This window comes from Anas acuta, chromosome Z, assembly GCF_963932015.1.
Source record: "Anas acuta chromosome Z, bAnaAcu1.1, whole genome shotgun sequence".
Classification (NCBI taxonomy): domain Eukaryota; kingdom Metazoa; phylum Chordata; class Aves; order Anseriformes; family Anatidae; genus Anas; species Anas acuta.
Genome location: NC_089017.1, coordinates 415,873 through 435,956, shown reverse-complemented (window position 1 = coordinate 435,956; position 20,084 = coordinate 415,873). Strand labels below are relative to the sequence as shown.

The 20,084-nt window shown below is 45.8% G+C and overlaps 1 protein-coding gene across 4 annotated transcripts in view; it reads left to right on the top strand.

Annotated features, from left to right (window-relative positions):
* The window catches only part of SETBP1 (SET binding protein 1), a 268,728-nt gene that overhangs the window by 14,911 nt on the left and 233,733 nt on the right, over positions 1 to 20,084 (top strand). For 3 of the 4 annotated variants that reach the window (XM_068667665.1, XM_068667662.1, XM_068667664.1), the window contains exon 2: positions 2,634 to 3,294. In XM_068667665.1, the coding sequence (XP_068523766.1) occupies positions 2,803 to 3,294 (492 nt within the window). In that variant the 5' untranslated portion in view covers positions 2,634 to 2,802. Of the gene's footprint in view, positions 1 to 534; positions 739 to 2,633; positions 3,295 to 20,084 lie in introns of those variants that run through there. The other variant, XM_068667663.1, reaches the window with a different exon arrangement.

Genomic DNA, 20,084 nt, shown 5'->3' with positions numbered 1-20,084 from the left:
CTCTGCACCCTCAGAGGCTGAGGGTGTGGTGTCCGCGTCCTGAGGCAGATGCTCCCTGTGAGAGGCCTGCTCTTTTTCACCAGCATCGAGAGAGGTTAAAAGCCTGTGGGCGGAGGCCAGCACAGAGTGCCCATTGTACATGCGTGCATACCAGAGCAGTAACTCTCTGGAATGCTGCACAGCCGAGCTTTTACCACCTTGTGTTTGTGTTGCAGCACAGGAGTGTGTGTACATTGCGTCCCTCTCCAAGGAGATTAACAATGTGACCTGGCAGATAAATAGGACAGCCTTTTTTTTGATTGGACTGGTTGGAAGAGGAAGGTAACCCTGACTCCCATCACCTCCATAGGCACAAAGGAGAGGCAAGGTGCAAGGTTGGTCAATTAGGTGGAGCAGCTCCATGCAACTGGGTGGCTTTAATGTACTAATTGCGTTAGTAATTAGTGAGTACCGCATGGTAAACACTTGGGTTCAGAACTATGTAAGGGCATTAACTAAGCCACCCTACAATAGGTCTGAATGAGTAAGCATTATCCTTGTTTCATTGATGGTGAAAGGGAGAGCCTTGTTGGCCACAGGGTGAGTCAGGACAGGCATGTGGGAGACCGTGGGTCTGTTAGTTCTTCAAGATCACCTTAGATGAGGCCAGAGTGACAGCAGCTCTGGGAAATGAGCCTCTTCCCTATTGCCAGAAGATGTGCATCTTAAGCATAAGTGTTTTCATGATGTTCTGCCAAGGTACGTCTACCATGAGCTACAAGAAGTACCTCTAAGGCCAGATGGCAGTTCAGGCTCTATGATAGCTCCTATTTTTTTTTTTTTCTCCTTCTGCTTGGGCTGTCATATTGTGCTATTTATGGGAAGTTTATTTGAATTTGTGTCTGCTGGGACCTGGGTGGAGGTCACCAATGATTTCATGGAGCTGTAGGATACTTAGGGCTTTCCATTACTAGCCATATGTGCTAGGTTCAGACAAGTGACCCATGGCCATATTCCAGTGGAAATACAGCTACATAACTTAAGAAAAAGGTTCGTATTGTTACTTCTTAATTTTTGAGTTTAGGTAAGTACTTTTAAAAAGACGAAAGAAGCTAGTGGCACAAGGGCATGTGATTTTTCTCAGTGAGCTGTGCTTTAAAGCAAAATAGTGCACATTTATAGTACTGTTATGATTTGGTGATAGGTAGCAAGTTCTCTATTTCTCCTTTACAGTTTATTGCTACTAAAAATGGCCTGGGAAATCCCTGGCTGTTCTCAGATCTTGCCTGCAGTTGGTCAAGGGGTGGGGTTTGGCAACGTAGCCCAGCTCATCTAGTAGGGAGCTGCTGCTGCGAGAGCAGGTCTGCGCCCCCAGCACCGACTCCTGGCAGCGCCTTCTTGTTTCCTTCTCCCTATGCCAGAAGGGATATTCTTCTGACCCACCAGGGAGCTGTTTCAGGGTAGTAAAGTAGCAGCAAATTTCTCTCTGAGATATCCTTCTGCTGACTTTTAGCCTAAAGTGGCTTGTTATATTGGGCAGAGTTGGGGGATTACTTGGCGGGTTTTAGGGACAGAGTGCAAAAAAACTTCCATGCCTTCAAGAATGTTTTGTGTGTATTTTTTTCTTCCCTAACCAAATGCCTGGTATTTGGTTTAGTCTCTTTATGCCATTGAGTGGCACATCTTTTGCCTCAGCTGAATATTCCCAGCATCTCTCATTAACTTTTGCCAAGATTATAAGCTGAGTGCTTTCAACCAGAGGGGTCTGATCTGTGGTATTTCAAAGAAATCTCACATCTGAAAGGGTGAAAGCACAGTTCCTGCTTCAGTTGGCCCAAGCCTTTGCTACAGAGCAGTGGTACCCAAGGGTACAAGGAACTCTGGAAAATATTGACTTAATGACTTCATCTTTCCTCCATCACCCTCAGTACTTAGGTCCCTGACATGCCCTGAAAGGGACCCAGGTGGATCCTCCTACATGCGCAGCATCCCAGGGAGCATCTTGGGCTCCAGACAGCGTGTGCCTGGCCCAGCAAGTATTGAATAATTCATCCGAAGCAGAGTGCCCCACACAACAGCCGGCAGCCGAGTGTGTCTCCCTTGCTTGCAAAGTGGGGAGATAAGGAGTCTGAAGCTCTCCTGCCTCCCTCATAGGGCAACACTGGGTTTTCTGGGCTCTGATCAGTGGGATATTGTTTAACATGAGTCTGCCTCTCTATTTTTTTTTTCTTAAAACTAAATAAATAAGTAAACAGAACCAAACAAAAAACAGGACAGTGACAGGGAACACTTTGAAATAAGAGGAGGTTTATGGGTATGGAGAACTGCTTTCTCCTTCACTTCTTTCCCAAGTCCAGAGTGGAAGAAGGTTGCATATAAACATCTTTTTGTTGTAGTTGTGTTGTTTTTTTTAATCATCCATTTTCATCAGTCTAGTGATGCACGTGGCTATAATTCCTCAGCTGAGCTGCTGAAGGGTACTAGACCTGGCCCTCAGAAATGCCGGCCAGCGTCAGTTCCCGCTTTGCATCAGGGAATGCCCTTGAGATGTTGCAGGGGAAGCCCGGCCACGCTGTATTTCAGTCATTTCCACACTTGCATTCAATACATACATGTGTGTTAACTTCCTTTTTTCTTCTCCTTTCCTTTGACAGTGGCAGATCTGATCACTTCTGAGCACCTTGCAGCCTCTGGGCAACTGGGACGTTGAACTTGGCGAACAGCTGCCATCCGTTCCCTGGGATCCTACCTGCCCTTTCTCTCCCCATCCCCTCCAGCACTCCCCTTCCCTCTGATAAAACTCCAGTGCACTGCGGTACTGCTATGGAGCCCAGGGAGACTTTGGGCAGCTCCCGGCAAAGGGGAGGCGAGGCAGATTTTCTGCCGACCACCGTCACCTCTGCCAAGCCTCCACCGGCCTCCAGCTGCACAGGGGAGACGATGCTGCCTGCAGCAGGCTCGGGGAAAGGGATCCCAGTGAGTGGAGAGCGGATGGAGCCTGAAGAGGAGGATGAGCTGGGTTCTGGGAGAGATGTGGATTCCACTTCCAACGCAGACAGCGAGAAATGGGTGGCAGGAGATGGGCTAGAGGAGCAGGAGTTTTCCATCAAGGAAGCTAATTTCACAGAGGGGAGTTTAAAACTAAAGATCCAGACCACCAAGAGAGCTAAGAAGCCCCCAAAGAACTTGGAGAACTACATTTGCCCTCCTGAGATCAAAATCACCATCAAGCAGTCTGGGGAGCAAAAGCTTTCCAGAGCTGGGAAAAACAGCAAAACAGCAAAGGAGGAGGACAGATCACACTCCAAAAAGAAGGTAAGTCCTCTGCTTTCCTGTATTTTCCCTAGAACCAGTGATTTGTGCCCAAGACACAATCTTCAGGCAGATTACGAGGTCCTGCGTGGCTACAGAGGAGGCAAAGCCATGCAGGTATGATCCTGCGGTGCTGTGCAAGCTGTGAAGGGGATCTTGACCTATTCTTCAGGTGCACCAGTTCAGGAGGGATCAAAAGTTCAGCCTTGCTTCTTCCCTTTTTGTGCATAATTGAGATTTAAGGTTCATCTTTACATGAGTGATAAATGAAGGAGCCCAATTCTACACTGCTTTGTGTCTGAGCTTGAGCCTTTTGGCAGTTAAAGCTTTTGACTACATTTGTAAAATACAGGTATGTGCACAGAGAACAATTGAATCCATTCCTGTATACCGAGCAAACGGCTCCATTATTCTTGATTACAGCATTGTGCTAGCAACACTATAGTTATGCTTCAGAAAATACTTCCATTATAAGTCTCATTCTTCTAGATGCTTATTATTTTCTTGAAATATCCTCCTGGAGAGAATTTTTTGGTAGCTTAAGCTAGGGTAAAAAAAAAAATAATAATATATTTTTCTTTTTTTTGGTGTGTGTGATTTAGTCAAAAAGGGGAACAGGGTATAAAGAAAAGATTTTCTTTATATGAGCTGATTACAGGAGAACCCTTTTTGTTTTCTTGTTGGTTTAATTTTCAGTAATGTGCCCTATGCTTAGATTTCTTAAAAGAAATCGAGTTCTGCAGCAGCACTGAGGGGGAGCACGGAGATGATACCTTGTGACTATTCATGTTATTTTGGGTGTAGGAGTGCTTTTTGTCCTAGGAGTCAGACAAAGGAGCCCTGGTCAGGTTGAGGCTTTATCACAATACAAATAATTCACTTCCGCCTCTTAAGCAACATGTGGGCTTTGTGATGAGTTCAGACAGGAGTCCACATCTGCTGAAAGACTCATGAATATCTCTAACACCTGGACAAATACACCTGGGATATAGGCTTGCACCAATCTAGAGCTCAGGGGATGACTTGGTCTTGCTGTTTGATGTAACTTTGATCCGTTGCTGTGCAGAAGGTGTCCCCTTCTGTACGTTATACCTGCGATGGGTGCTCAAAGGGCTACTTTAAGCCTGGAGGAGGCTACTTGCCAGTGGCCCTCTCAGGACCCAGTGTCCTTCACAGACTGACCTAGACCAAAAGTCTGACAGCTCTAAATCTCTTTCTGAAACAGCAACATTTCCCATTGATGTGAGGCAGAGCCCAGGGAGGTTAACATCACTCACTGAGGGTACTTGCCTTAGAAGCTGATCTTGTGGCAGGGAGAAACCAAGGGGAATTTTTCTTAGAACCACAGTAAATGGCATATTCCTTGCACATGAAAAGTAGCACAGTGTAGTTTTGTTCTGGTAATAAACTGGGAATTGATTTTCCCACCTATTGAGAAGGACAGGCTGCATTCTTAGCACTGAGCAGTGTTTTATTTCCATTTCCTTATCCTCCCTGAATACTTGCAGCAGTTTCAAGGGAACCAGTGGTTGTGTGAGACTCTGCTAAGAGACAGCAAAGGTGTCACAAGCAATCCCTCTATGGCCAGGCAGGGAGAAAAAAGACTTGCTAGCCACTGCCTACTGCACATGGACTGTGAAGAAAGAGTGCTTAGAAATCAGACCTTTCATTTTTGCTTATCCCTCAGTTGCATGGCTGTGGAAGGTATGTTCATTCTTTGATGTGGCTATCCAAAAAGGTTAAATAAATAAAGCTAGCTGTAATGAAACTTGGAGGGGGAAAGAAGGCATTGTGGTGACGTTCAGGGTGAGACTTTAATTGCTGCAAGATAAGGAGTTGGAAAGAGGCAGATCACAGTCCACGTGTGGTTGTATCCAGCCTGTGCTTGTGCTATGAGGTCCAAGCTGGCTCATGCTACACACTCAGGCTGGGAGCACTTGGGGCAGTGCTGGCCTAATCCGACCATTTAAAAAAAAAAAAAAAAAAAAAAAAAAAAAGAGAGAAAACACAGCAGGTGGATCCTCTGAGCAGATGGGGAGAGGCCCGCCGCACCGGCGAATCGATTAGCATAACACCCAACGGCTGCCGCACAGCAGCTGCTGAGCTGGGGCCGGGCGGGCTGGAGGCGATGTGGCAGAGGGAAGTCACCAGCAGGGATTTGGAGGACCACAGGGATGTGATCTTGAGGGGTATGATGCCCAGAGACCTGCACCCGGCATCCCTGGGGTGGTGAACATCATGCATCCCTGCAGCCAGGCAGGTTTTTGCATGCAGGTGGCTCTTAGCACTTGGGTTATAGGATCAGTATCTCACATCAAGGGGTGCTGTAAGGCACTGAGCAGGAGGCAAGCAGGAAATTGGTCGGAGAAGGGCTCAAATTAGAGTGGTGTGACTGCTCTAATGGTTGCTGCATGTGTCTCGTGGCAGCTACAGAGATTTTGTGTGAAGATAGAGTTCAGAGGAAGCAGCAAGTTACAACTTGAAATGTCCATCTGTGGCTTTCCTGAGAGAGGAGCATGCAGGTAGCTTCTGCAGATACTTGCAGAAGCACTGAAAGCTGCGGTAGTGGTTACAATACGATTGTCACATTTAAATGATTCTGGTGGTTTTGATCTTGCAGTCACGTGTTCTCCTCCAGTTAGGCTGTTTGCCTTTTGCTTTAATCAACACAAACTCAAGAAAAAAATAAACTACTTGAAGCAGAAGGGCACAATGCACTTAAACTTGTGGGGCAGATATGCAGCTGGCATCACTCCACTGGATTTTTGCTAGTAGATATATTTCCCCTGTACATGGGCACAGTGTCATTACTTGAGTTTTATCTCCTTGCTTATGGATGCAGGGCATATATATGAGTTCCATAAACCTGTGTGTAAGGATTCAGCTTGGGTTACACTCAGCTCTCCAACGACCATGCTTATGTCTTGGGGATGGGTTGTCCTATAGTTAATCTATCCTCTGCAAGGAGGAGCAAACACTACTAGGACTTGAAAAATCACTTAAGTTTGTTGCATAATAATTTCAGCCATATCTCCAGTGGTCCCCAGTGCTTAGAAACACCACTTCAGCATTCTTGCAGGAGTTTCAATACACACAGCACAGAGGGCAAGTAATGAAAACATGGAAGCAATTTAAGTAACAGCATGCGGGTACACAAAGGACTGGTAATGCCAGCAATGTAAAAAGGGGCTGTGAACTGGGGATATAGTATTTATTCAGTGGCCACTTAGGGAGGAAGAAGATATGCCTGTTCCTAAGCTTTGCACTGTTCTGCTAATTAGGCAGTAGGGGCCAGAGCCTGATTTCTAAAGCTATGGTCTGGGGTGCGGTGGTGATTAGAAGGGGGCTCTGTAGAGCCCCAGAGGCTGCACTGCTCATGTGCTGGGGCCTGATTTTATTTTCTTCCCCCCTTTGATTCCAGCTGCTACAGTATGTTCAAAGATGTAAACATACATTAAATACTTTCCTCATGTTTCTTTTCCATGTGAGCAATTGCCCTGGGGATGTTACGCGACGGTGAGCGGGAGGGGAGGTGCTCCAGGAGAGCATGGGGCTGGGTGTGGTTGCCCTGGCCCCGAGCAGGACGGGAGAGCTCCAGCGCTGGGAGCCTCTGCTCCACGGCTTCAAGGCTTGGCCACAACCCAAGAACTCTTGGGTTTAAAGTCACGGCCTTGCCAAGTTTCACATCAGCTTCCCCCTCTTGAAGATAAGAGCAAAGGTAGCTTCCTACACCTCTTCCAGGTCTGCTCAGTGGGTGAATCATGGCTTGGGCTGTCCATGGGACTGCTTGCTCAGTGGTTGCAAAATATGGAGGTGATTGCAAGTGTTTGCTCTGATTTCAACTGTTTTGTGCCTGGGGATGGAGTGGGCTGAACCACGACCACTTCTAGACTGGCAAAGGCTCTGTTTTATTCTGGTGAGGGGAAGCCAGGAGCACAAAAGATAACCTGCCCGCCTGCTGCAAGCCCTGCAGGCACTGCTCTTGGTGCTGCTTTCTTCCCACCTGCAGCAGGGTTGCTCGAGCTCAGTGCCCTTGGCATCCCTAGAAGTTCCGTTTCTTCTGGATAAGGGCAAATGTGCTGTGAGTTTGGAATGGCACTGAAAGCGTGGCACCAAATGCAAAGAAGCAATCCATCAACATTCCCTGCTTGTCATGTAGTGTTTAACAAGCCCCAGATGAGTAGTGGTTCCCTGGTTTTGTTTTTATTTCCTTCCCCCCTCCTCCTCCTTTCCTTCATTTGCTACTCTGTCTAGTTTTCTGTGTCAGCAAACACTTCATTTCCCACCCTCCTACCCCACTCCTTTCTTTAAACATAATCTGATAAAGTTTCTTTGGAGCTTCCATCATATGTGCAATGTCCTGCTGCAGGGGATGTTAACTCGTTTATTTATTATTGAATGTTTTTTTTTTGGAGAGCTTGGGATGGGTGAATGCATTCCGTTGTTGGGAAAAAAGTGGCAGCAAGTCAGTTGGAAGTAAAGCTTCCTTGTGGGCAGTCAGAGGAAGCTCTGTCCTTGGGATTTTCTTGCAATCTCCCCCATTGCTTGCCTGCAGGTATATGCCATTTCTCCCCAGGAAGCAGTTTTAGCACCTTTTCCCTTGAAATTCTATTCATCTTATTCCTTTCCTCTCCCTAGCCACCCACAGGCAACTTTCTCCTCCAGTTCCCCCTTCTTGAGGACTCTCATTTATTTATTTTTTTTCCTCTTTGGACCCCTCCTTCTTCCACAAGATCACGACCACTTCCACCCCCGCTTCCTTCCCCTTCTTTGCATCACTGACTGCACATTGCACTTTCCCTCCAGGTTCTCGTGTGCATTCGCATCTATTGTCAGATTACCCCCGCGCTGTACTCTCCCCAGTGACTTGTGTGCATGATCATCCAATTGCTCAAAGTGTGTGATTATTTCCCCTTTGCTAAGGGCATCCCTGCATGAGTCAGCTCTTCCTATTGCAAACCGAACATGGCTTGGGGAGTTGGTGTAAGTACTTGCTCCCTGCACTGCAAAGGGCTTAGCAAGGAGGAGAAGGCACTTGTGCATCTGCTTGAAGTGCTAGGCTTTGATTTCATGTCTTTTTTTTTTTCTCTATTTTCCAAAGGATGTAGCCCCTTCAGCCTGCGACTGTTTCTGTGCGGGGTTGGTTCCCATCCTTGCTTAGGGAAGCCTTGAGGCTGCTCTAAATGAGGCTGGTGGCTGGTGGCAGGTCCCTGAGGTACACAGCAGTAGAAGGAGATGAAGAGTAAGGGTATGGATCTTGGTCTCTACCCAGCTCATGGGCTATTAGGAGAGCCCCAGAAACACCAGCACAGTCTTCTGTGAGTTGTGTATAGGGGAACCTGGCTTTTGAGCAGGGGACCTGGTGGTTTTAGTCTTTCTGTACAAGCATCGGGGTGCAAAGTTGTACAAACTCAGATCTTTGATCCCAGGTTTCTTTTTGGCCAGCTTCTTTCTACCACATTGTTGAAGGCGCAAGTGAAGCAGCTGTGATTTGGTGCCCTCCCACCACAACCATCCCAGGCTCCCTCTCCAAAGGAGAGCAGGAATGAATTTATTGAAAAAAAACTTCAGAGCTTAGGAGGCCTCTTTCACCATGAGCTGAAAACCACTCAGGTTCATCTCCTTCCTTGAAGATTCCTGAGATGCTTGGACTAGGAACTGAGTCTTCTTGGGCCTCTGTGTAGTAAACTGGGGGAGGCAGGTCCCACATAGAGATGATTCAGTCCTCACTGTGAAGTGTGGGGAGTGCTGGATCCGAACTCTCACCAGTCCTTCTCCAAAGCTTGTTGAAACAGTGTCCGCCTCACATCGTGTCATTCATATCTTGTGACAGGAATAAAGCAGGGTTTTTCTTCCAACTTGGTGTTCTGCCTGAGCCAGCCGATCCCCATCCTTCACTGTCTGTCTGCTCCCAAAGAATTGTGACTTTTTTTTGCATGTAGCCAAGTATTTCTTTAAGAAGCATGCATCTGTCAGCAAAGGGATGGGTTGGGGAAATGTGAACGGCTTTTACTGCCTAACGCAGAGTGCCAAATGAGGAAGAGTTGCTGTATTTGATTAGCTGACACATGACCAGGGCTTGTGGAGGCTGTCTGTGTCAAGGACTGGTTTTGTTTTGTAGCAGTCCCTCCCACGGGTGAGTTTTGCTGGCCCTCTGTGACATTTCCTTGTTCCCTCTTGCTGCACCTCTCTCATCAAACCATGACAAAAATGTCCCCTCTGCTGGTTTGGGGATTGAGGAGATGCTGCAGGGCTTTAGAGGGAAGGAACAAGAACCAAAAAAGGCAGCTGGGGGGTCTGGCTGGAGGTCCCATGCTCCCTGCTGCTGAACTGCAGGACTGAATGGGTGCTGCTCCCAGCAGCCTCGTAAAGGCCTGGCCAAGTCAGTGCACGCTGGTTGTGTTTTGAAAGCACCAGGGCCTCCAGGCTAAAAGAGATGTGCTGGAGACATGACATACTGGTGCATGCATCCAGAGCTGTGAGTCTCTGTGCTGCTTGTGTCTTCATTTGCAGAGGTTTGGGGATGCACAAGAGTGTCAGGCCTTCATGCATTCATTCATGTTCCTCCAGCATCTACTTCTGCATGCAGTGCTCCCCCTCCTCTCCTTCCAGGCATGCCTGACCACAAATACCTTCTGATTAACCTCCAGCTTTTTTCATCTTTACTCCCTTTTTAACACAGATGCACACTCAGCTATTCATCCTCAGGTCAGGTCTAATCCTTCACATGCTTCATTCCCAGCTGGGCTCCTCACTGCCCATGCTCCCCCCTGCATGGTCAGTGGGACTGCATGATGGACTCATCTTGAGTTCATTTTAATGGAAAGAGGGGCTTCACTTGATGCTCTTAGCTTATTATTATTATTATTTTTTCTCTGCTGTGAGCACTGAAATTTGTGAAAGCTGGTTTCTAACCACATTCCTTTTTTGTGGCTTATATGGTGTCTAATGATGAGTGAACCTATTGGCTCTTCGCTCTTTGGGAGCCTCTCAGAGATCCTTTTCTTCTGTCCAGATAATTTGAACAAAACTTTTGACAAAAATCTTTAAGATGCATTATTTCAAATTTTTATTAAAATTGGTTAAAATAGCCTGAAAACCTTGAGGAAAGGGTCATGTAGTCAGGCAAGGAGTCTGTGTCCATTTGCATACATGAAAACAGTGTGATCACATTGTCCTTGTTTTCTTAGGAAACCAGTCTAAAAATATCCTGTATAAACATGCATTGTTTTGTTTTTTAACTCTGAGACTTTTCCAACTCTAGAGACTTAAAATGATTCCATTTGATACGTGACCCCAGAGGACAAGTCCAGTTAGCTGTATTTTCATAAGAGCATTATTTTCCATTTCTTGCCATGACCTCTAATGTGAATTAGACCATTGGCACTTGGCTCCTTCATCTCAGGACACAAAGTGCTATTTGTACATCATGATTATATTTGGACTCTGGGCTGCAGGCTATCAGGAGAAGGATTCTCAAGCTTTTGTGTGCACACCAGTAGCAGGATGTTGCTTCTGAGTAGGCTGTTCGACCTGGGAAAAGTTCAGCTGTTTTGGGGTAGTATCACCTAAAACCATTCCCCAGAGCTATGGGCTCACAAAAAGGGCCAGCGGAAGGGCCAGGGTGTCTTACTACTGAAATGAGGTTGCCTGTTTCAGATGTGGCCTGGACTGTGGCTTTGTGGAAGCCAGAGTTGCTGAAGATGAGGATGTGGTCATTCGAGATGAACAGTCAATTGCAGCTGCATTCTCAAAGCTAAGTGTGTCTCTGCCAGGCTTGTTTCTAGATGATGCATCACGTTCCTCTTGCGAATCAAAGTCTACTATGGTGGGCTATGTACGAAGGCAGCAGAGGAGACTGTCCTCCTGCAAGAAGCCCACAAACTCCGTGGAAATTAAAGCAGGAGAAACGAAAACATCTCGTCTCTTAGTACAGTATGTGAAAGAGACTAATAAGATTAATGACTCAGTCAAGGAATCTGTCACAGGCCGGGGTAACATTCAGCCCTTCTTCATTGTACTGTGGTTGCTTAACCATAACACAACTTAGCCTCCCAGATGGTGGCCTGATCTTAGAGTGCTGGCTTCTGGGAGCCAGTCATCATCTTGTCACTGACGTGGGGAATTTGTTTCAAAATTATAAACTCTCTGCATCTTTGGTAGCTTAATGATTAAAAAAAAATTATCCCAAAGAAGATTTAGGGTTTGGTGTAGCAATGGGATGTAGAAATTTTGGGGCCTGTCTGCAATCAGTCAGTCTAGATGCTCTTAATGGTTATTTCTGGTCTCTCAGCCCTAAAATGTGGTAAGAGTCAAAAAGTCCTCCAGTAAATATTCCTTACTTATCTTTTTATCAGTTTCTCATGGCTCGCTGTCTCACCTGGGTGGCAAGGTTTGTAGAGAGAGATGGTATCTTTTATTGACATCGCTGTTACAACAACTCCACCACTATAAACCCGGGTGGCTCATTGAGGAATTTCAGTGCTTCACAACCTTGTAGCTTCATGTGAGCTGCTTTTGATCCACATGCTGAAAGATGAGAATCAGCCCCAAGGGGGTTTGCGGGTAATTTTCCCTTGCCCAATGCTCCTGGGAGGAATGCGGTGGCACAAGCAGCCACGCCAGAGGCCACAGCCAGCTCTCCTTGATGGCTGCTTGGCTCTATTTGACAAGGAGAGGGCCAAGCAGTGGATGCTTAGATGTGTCACCAGAGATCATGCTCTTGCTTCACTGTGGGGGCAACGCTGCTTGTTCCCAACCACGTGCTTCTGTAACACGCTTGGCAAATGCTTCCAAGGAGGATACATGAGAAATGGTTTCCTCATACTTTTGATGCAAAGTCAACAGTAATTCCTAGCCTTACTCATTGTTGTTACCCTTCACTGCATCCCAGAATACGCTAAAATATTGTCCTGGCTTAGGTAACTTCATTTGCTGTATTTTCAGGTGGGTAATTTGCTAAAAACTCACTCTTAAGGCTAATAAAAATATACCTGAGGCAGACATTTTCCCCCTGGGGAGCAGCAGCACTATCAGGGGCTTGATCAGCTGTCATTTCTGCCTCTCCTACCACAATCTTTTCATCTGTAGGGAGAATCCCTAAATCAGTATCCTGCGTGGGGTGTACTACTAGGGAGCTTGAAGGCACTTGTTTTGCCTCATCTTCCAAGGTAACTGGTGCTACTGAATTGATGATGTGCTTTACTACTTATAGCCCATGTATACACAGGTTAGATGGGGATAATTAACGTTGTGGCTGTTTGCTGACACTGCTTTCACCAGTGCTCCACTGATTCTTTCCAACGACAGCCTCTCACTTTCCCTGGAATATTTTTCTTCAATAATTCATGTAATCATTAGGACGAATTCCCTCCAGCATTTTCTCTCTTGTCTTAATTCCATTGCATTATTTGTAATTACATTCCTGATTTGAAGGAGGGGGTGGGAGCCCGTTTTCTTCTGTGACTACAGCAAAGCAATCACCAGTAGAAGGCTGTGATGGGAGAGATTGATCTGTCCTTAGGTCACTAACTCAGGGCGTGGGCAGGAGCTGCTATTAGTCACTCAGGGGCAGTAATTGCCAACGTGCTTCATGGGAATTTGGGAGGTGTGGGGCAGCTCCATGGGAGGGCAGCATGTCCTTTGCTGCTCCCTGTGCTTCTGTTGGCAGACATGGCACTTGACAAAATCATGCTTCATCCTTGGAGGCAACGCAAGGCTTGGGTGCTTGGGATAAGGAGCCTTTACTTCTGCTTGGATCACCATTGAAAATAATGGGAATTTGGCTGTCGATGTCACCTAGAAGGCAGACAAGGTTTCAAAGAAACAGGAGGCTAGCTTGTGATGGACAGCCAAGTCCTCATCCTCAGTGCAAGAGAGTGACTTGGCTTTTTGCATCTGCAGGTATTCCTGTTGCTGATGTGTACCTAAGGTTTTGCACAGGTTTTGAGTCGTGAATCTCTTTGCAGCAAAACAAGGAGATAGCACAGATTGCTAATCTCTGTCTAAATAAGTCTTTTCCTATTATATTGTGAATTTAGCAGCTGAACTTCACTTCCACCTGCTAAAACAGTGGTGTGTGGGACCATCATGAAGTTCTGAAAAGGTGGGATGGAAATCTGAAAACACCCTGTCATTTTTCTGTCTATCTAGTCTGGCTTCAGCTAATGAAACTCTGCATGAGCCTGTGGGGTATGGCAGCTGTGTGCTGGAGATACAAGTCGACTCAGTCCATCTTGGCCACATGGTTTAATAGGCCTCCGTGAAATCCCTGGGTCAGAGGCCATCCACCATGCCCATCTTTGTCACATTGCGGTGATGTGTATCCTGGCAGGTTTTTCTTTTTGTTCCCTCCCCGGCATGGAAAGAACCATCTGCCGGGTTGGCTTTCAGAAGAATTTTGAAAAATACCAATTTCCCTTTGTTCCAAGAGGAGGGGAGGGTAACAGGACAGAAGGGGGAAGGAGAGCCTGACCTAAAACCAAGCCACTGTTTGCAGGGGTTTTAGAATAGCCCGTATTGTGTTTCCTACTCCCCAAGGAAGGGTTGTCCTCTTTCTTCTTTTCTCTTTGATTCGATTCCCTGCCACTCTGCAAGCAAGTCAGAAGCTGCAGCTGCTGCTGTCAGCTGGGAAGGGAGTCCCCTTGTTTAAAACCTATGTGTTAATCCTTGGTAAGAAAAGCAGAAGCGCTTTATGCTCCCCTTCCATTCCCCTGTGCTTCTGCTCTCCTGCAGCTCTGCTGCCTGCCCATGGTCCTTGTCACTTTGTTTGGGTAATCTCTGTATTTTGAGCCCAATCTCTTAGGAAATTGCAAGTACCTGGGACCATGTACCTGCTAACTGTGCAAATGCACTACCTGCCTTTCAGGTCATATTGTGCAGCTACGAGCTGATACAGGGACAGCCTGAGAGATTGACTGAAGTGAAAAAGTTAACAGGTACAAAAGTGACTTTTATGTACGAATTGAAACTTCAGATAGTGGCTGACTAAACAGCCCCAATAAGGAACATGGGTAGCATAAAGCTCCATAAACAAATAAACCCAAAGACTGGCCAAAGCAACCAAAGCACAGCTAGTTTTTGAGCACAAGGAAAGAGTCAGAAAGGATGTCAAGTGTGTTGTGAGTTATGGGATAAAATTATGGGGGACTTTGCAAGTAAGGGGTGCGGTTTTCTTGTGGCTGCTGACACAGATAGATAGAAATGGTTGCTCACTGGGTCTGTGCTTTGTTCCTGAGGAAAAGCCGGCAGCCTGGTGGGAGAGGAATTTTAACAGTGAGGTAAGGAGAAATGAGGATTTGGGCTTTTCCAGATGGAAATGGCAATGGAAGCACCAGGCAGGGTACGATGGGTAAATCAGAGGCCCAAGAAGCTCAGAAAGGAAGTTTATCAGTAGGTATGATAGCACAGCTTTGAAGGGTGAACGTGAAGGGTGTTCTGAGGTTGAAAGGAAATTAAAAGGGAAAAAAAATGATTTTGACTGCTGCTTTTTATCAAAAATATCTTATCTTTCCTAGTGTAACAAACTTCCAACTCCTCAGTTGGAATATATATGTGATTACATATATATATATGTATATCAAAGTCTACAGATATAGAGACTTTTATTTGCTGTATGTGTGTGTGTGTGTGTGTATATATATATATATATACACAGCAAAGTCTTGTGCCTTTTTTTTTCTAAATTGGTTGGAAACAGAAGTGCTCAGGTACTAACAGGCCAACTTCTGTTCTTACCCCTGCCGTCAGGGTGTTTCCAGAGTGTTTGTCAATATGTGATAGGTGCTTTATATAAATAAATATATATAAAACACCTTAACCAGAGAAGAGTGTTTAAATTATATATATATCACAGAGATGGGGAGGGGGAGAAAGGAGTTGGATGATGGATGGCAGCACCCTACAACTATCATGTATGAACATTACCAAACAGTATATGTTTTCAGTGCCTCCATAAGTGTGTTTTCCATTTTTACAAGTGGAAAACGGAGGTAGAGAGAGGTGTCTTGTCCAGGGCTGCAGCAGGCCCATCCTGCCTTCTACTGCTCCAATTTCACATGCTGACCCCTGTGGCTTGGTGCATCCATCAGAGTCCCAACTCTGCCCATCAGTGGCGCTGCAAGGACCAACTGGGTGCCCTGAGGGTCCTCCTTCTGAAATAGGGTGTCATGGGGGGGGCTGCATCCTGGAGGATTGGCAGGTGGCCGAAAGCTTGCACCACACAAGCCCCTTCCCAGCAGATCACCTGTGACCTCCACTCCCCATTTTGGGTAGCGGGAAGGAGCTGGCAGCCGCTGTGCACACCCCCCCTCTTCCCAGACCCTTCCCCGCCATGGCCCCTTGTTAATAAAGAAGTGTAATTGGGAGCCCTCCCTCCATCCTGTCTGGTGTGAGGCCATTTGTGTGCTGCAGGGGGAGGGGCAGATCCGGCACTGGGGGGGTGTTGGTAGTGGAGGGGGAGGGAGGGAAAACTCTTTTGTTTGTTCAAGTAATTTAGGCCTCAGATGTTTTTTATTATTCTTTCTAGTTTAAAATAAATAACAATAAAACATTCTTGATCAGCCCCTGATAAAGGTGTGCTTCTGGTACACAGAAATCTCAATAGCAGAGGGAACAAAGTGCAATGGAGAAGTGTGAATTTGAGTTTTTTTTTTTTTTTAATTTATGTTTGTCAGGAGAGATGCCACTAATTTGAGACAAAACAACACAACAAACGATAAAAATGATTTCTGCACGTTGTACAGAGATCTCCCCATCTCACCCCTTTATGTAGTTGGTGTCTGTAACAGACTAAACCCGGAGCCCAGGGTGGAGGCTGCATTGATTACTTGGGTGTTACTGCTGTGTTTGCTTTGCATTTGCTCTGTGCAGCCAGCCCGAGGTGAAACATAGGGAAGTTGCTGTCTTTCTCAACTAATGAATCTCCCTTTCTGCTTTATACGTACTAGTACATTGCCTTTGGAGTAGAGACTTTCTATTTTTTGTACTAACACACCAACTTTACTGATGAAGAAGCTCTCCTATGCCTTCTGATCAGTTTCATTAAACTTTTATTTATTTTTTTTTAAATGGGAACAATAAACTAAATAAAAAGTAACAAACACTTTCCTATTTCTTAAGCTTCAGTAAAACTTATCTTTAAACCTTCCCTGGGGGCCTGCACTAAGCTGCAAGTGTCTGTTCTGTGATGGGTGGGCTCTGCTATTGAAATGCTTGTGTTTCAACTGTGTGAAAGTTGCAGAAAAATGCACATGGGATAGGCAGAATTTATTTATTTATTTTTTAAAGATAGAGAATAGGGTAATGGTGTGAAAGAATGAATTAGTTATGGCAAATCTTATTAGTGTCCATTGTAAGCAGAGACATATGGGAGTACTTGCAAAATTATTCCTTGTTTATTCAGCTTCGTAACCGAAGCAAATTTTTTTGCATAGTGTCATTTATTTGGCAACTGGAGGGGTGTGGAAGGTGTGTGTATATGTAGCGGGAAGGAGGAGGTGGGGGGAACGCTGTATTGGTATTCCATTAAAACTGATGCTTGGTGCTTTGTTTGTCAGGTTTTGGCAAGGCTTTTTGCTTTGAAAGCCATTCAGAGAGGATCGGAGCAGATGGCAGGGAGATCCTGTTTGTGTTATTTTTGGACATTCCCATTGAAAGTCTCAGATTGTTGTCCTTTTTCCCTCCCTCCCCCAACTCGTGTATGTTTTCCTTTCTTTCTTCCTTCCTTTCCCCCTTCCTTCTTGAGAACTTTTCTTTTTTTTTTTTTTTTAAGTATATATTAATAATACAGCATCCTCTAAAAGCTATGTGTGTTTCTGACAAACTAAACTGTGGGCATCTTCTTACTGTCTCCCTACACTCAGAAAAGGTTGCAAGGGGGGCTGCCTCTTCCTGAAGCTGCATTAGGAGAGTAAGTTGGGTAGGGATGGGAAGTAAGGCTGCTGTTTCGGCAGGTTTGGCTCAATAGCAACACTTTTTGCTCATAGATTGGCAGCTGTATCAAGCCCAGGCAGCAAGTTTAGATTGAGGGTCTTTGACAAAAACAACTTTGGTGACTTGCGTGACATGTGCTTATGACCTCTGTGGTCTTTAAGCCCTTTTGGTGGAGAGGGCTGGTTGTAGATAGACTAGAAAACTGAACTATGCCCCGGCTCTTCATGGTGGTCTTCCCATGTCACTGGTGAGATTTGTTGGTCTTAGGCAGTGTGGAAGCCTTTTGTTCCACCACTGTCTGTGCCCAGATTGTGCTGGGAAGTGAGAACTTCATTGCCTTGCATACCTGGTGTAAGCAGTTTTCTCAAGCAGTAATTTAGCTTAATATAACACTGTTGGATATGTCTGCAGAGCGTTTCATGTGGAAACCTTCACTGAAGCCCTCTACAACCTTTGTGCAGGCAATCCAGCAAAACTGAACCTGGTCCAATCAGTTAAAGCACTTGGCTAGCCCTGGTCTATCGGTGAGGATGTGCATACACAAAGAAGATGGGAGGTCTTGGCTGGAATCAGTACCTAAAAGTTCAGGTGATTCACCCAAAGCTCATCCAGATGATTAAATCTCTTAAACTAAGCTGGAAATCTCATGGAAACAAGCTTTCTCATGCTCATTCTGTCAGTGGTTATTCCCAGCTAGAAACAGATATTTAAATCCCCAAATCTTTACATCAGCTGATATTAGGATGTTTTTACACAGGAAAAGGCTTTACCAGGATTTTAAGCTTTGGCCCAGGAAGCGCAGAAATGTGAGCAAGTGAACTTCTCAAGCTTAGCTGAACTACCCTGACCCTGTAAGACAGTTTGGTTTAGGTTTTGTCTGAGTTCAGGTTGATGATTCATGTCGGTTTTTAGGTTGCTTGAACCTGTATACCCACATCCTCAATTATTTTCTTTCAACCAATGCGCTGAGGGAACCCACTTCAGAAAGTCTCATTTCATTTTTAATTGAGTAAAAACTCAAAGTTTGCCAGCTGCATTGCATCTGAATTGCAGTGCTAGCTGGAGGAGAGATCTGAATGGATGGTAGCAGGTGACCAAAGACGTGTGATGTCATTTGAAGTGCATTTCACTGGATTTTGTAGGATTTTGCTCAGCGGCACTGACCTTTATGCCTGCCTTATAAAGTTTGAGAGATCGCTCTTGCTACCCACTGCCCCAGCCTTCTTTTTGGTGGGTGGATGGTGCTGTCTTCCCCTGCGCTGTGCTCGCAGCCCCTGGCAGGGCTTCCCTCGGGGAGCTTCCAGTGATAAGGGCTTTCCTGGTCTGGCACACTGAGAGCAGAGCCAAGCTACAGCCACAGACTAGACAAAAGGCAAACTCGACCTAGTATTTATGTAGTTACTTAAACATGATTTAACCTAAATAATGCACACTGTGACTTGGCCGGGGGAGGAGGAGAGAGGGGCTTGTTTCTAATGAGCCAGGAGACAGCACAATTAATTACATATGAAAGACAGATAACAGACAGCAAACTGTCTACAGTAGGGAGAAACAAAATACCGATGTGAACAATTAAAGCGTCCACGTGATGGAAGGGTCAGCGGTTTCTCATAGAGCAGGCGGCTGGGTATGGCCCCAGGAGAGCGGTACGGGATGCTCGGGGAGGGGGGTGGCAGGGCCGGCATGGGCTTTCTGGGCCGTCCGCAGTTTTGCTGTCAAAGTCAAGCAGGCGCTTCTGAGGCTGACAGGCTGCGCTCTGGGCATTATTTTCATCACATGCACTTTTGACAGCGGGATTGTTAGCTACTAATCTCGGTGACACGCGAGATGGGGAGAGGAGCGGTTGAGGTGGGAAAAGCGGAGCAAAGGCTCTGGAGTCGATTAGATACCTGCCTTGGGATGCTGCAGGCCATGAAGCAAGATGAAGGAGGCTTTTCCTCCTTAAAAAATATATATATATATATATATATACATATATAAAATAATTATTCTCATCGCCTTCCAGATGTGGAAGCACAAATCTCAGCTGCAGTACGTAAAGGGGTTTGAAATCTTCAAGGAGCATGGTCAGAGGTTTGCACCCTCTCCTCCCCCTCCCCAACTGCAATATAGGAGCCTGTCATAAGTTATCCTTCCTTTCATCCTCCCCTCCTGTGAGCCTGTCCTGCAGTCAGCGCTTGACTGTAAAGATTTGAAGGTAAAGGCCGATGGATTAGCCTAGGGAAGGGCCAAAGGTTAAATGAGCGGGGCTAGCAGCATGCAAAGGGCTACGATTGAAATATTTGCTGAATGCTGACAGGCAACAGAATAGAGGCAGACAAGTGGCAAATTCCTGTTTTCTCCTCTAATTGAGAAAATATTTTGAGTGGTATTCAGTCAGACTGCAAAATGAGACTCTGGGAAAGTCAGCCAGCCGGTCCATACGGGAGGGAGAGGAGGGGAGGACACTTATTGAAAGACCTATCCAGCTGAACCTGTTTCCAGAAACTTTTTGCTTATGCTTATGGAAATCCCTGGAGCCCAATGCTTGCAGTTTGTTTGGTCATTTTTCCCATGCGATTGCAATGTCAAAATATTGCTACAGTGAACTCAAAATATCTCCCTAGGAGAATTTGACCCCTTTCTGATTTTATTTTGCTGTCATAGAAGGCTTGCATTGTAAGTCTAGCTTCTTGAATAGTTTGTACTGCTCACAATATTGGTATTAGAGGGGCTTGCATGAAAAATCTGTGTGTTGTTGAGGATCTGGCTATCATCTGTTGGTCAGAAATAAATGAGCTGTTTCAGTGCACAGTGTGGATGAGATATAATTGTGTCAGTAAAACATGACAATCATTCAACCCTTCAGTACATCCACTCCG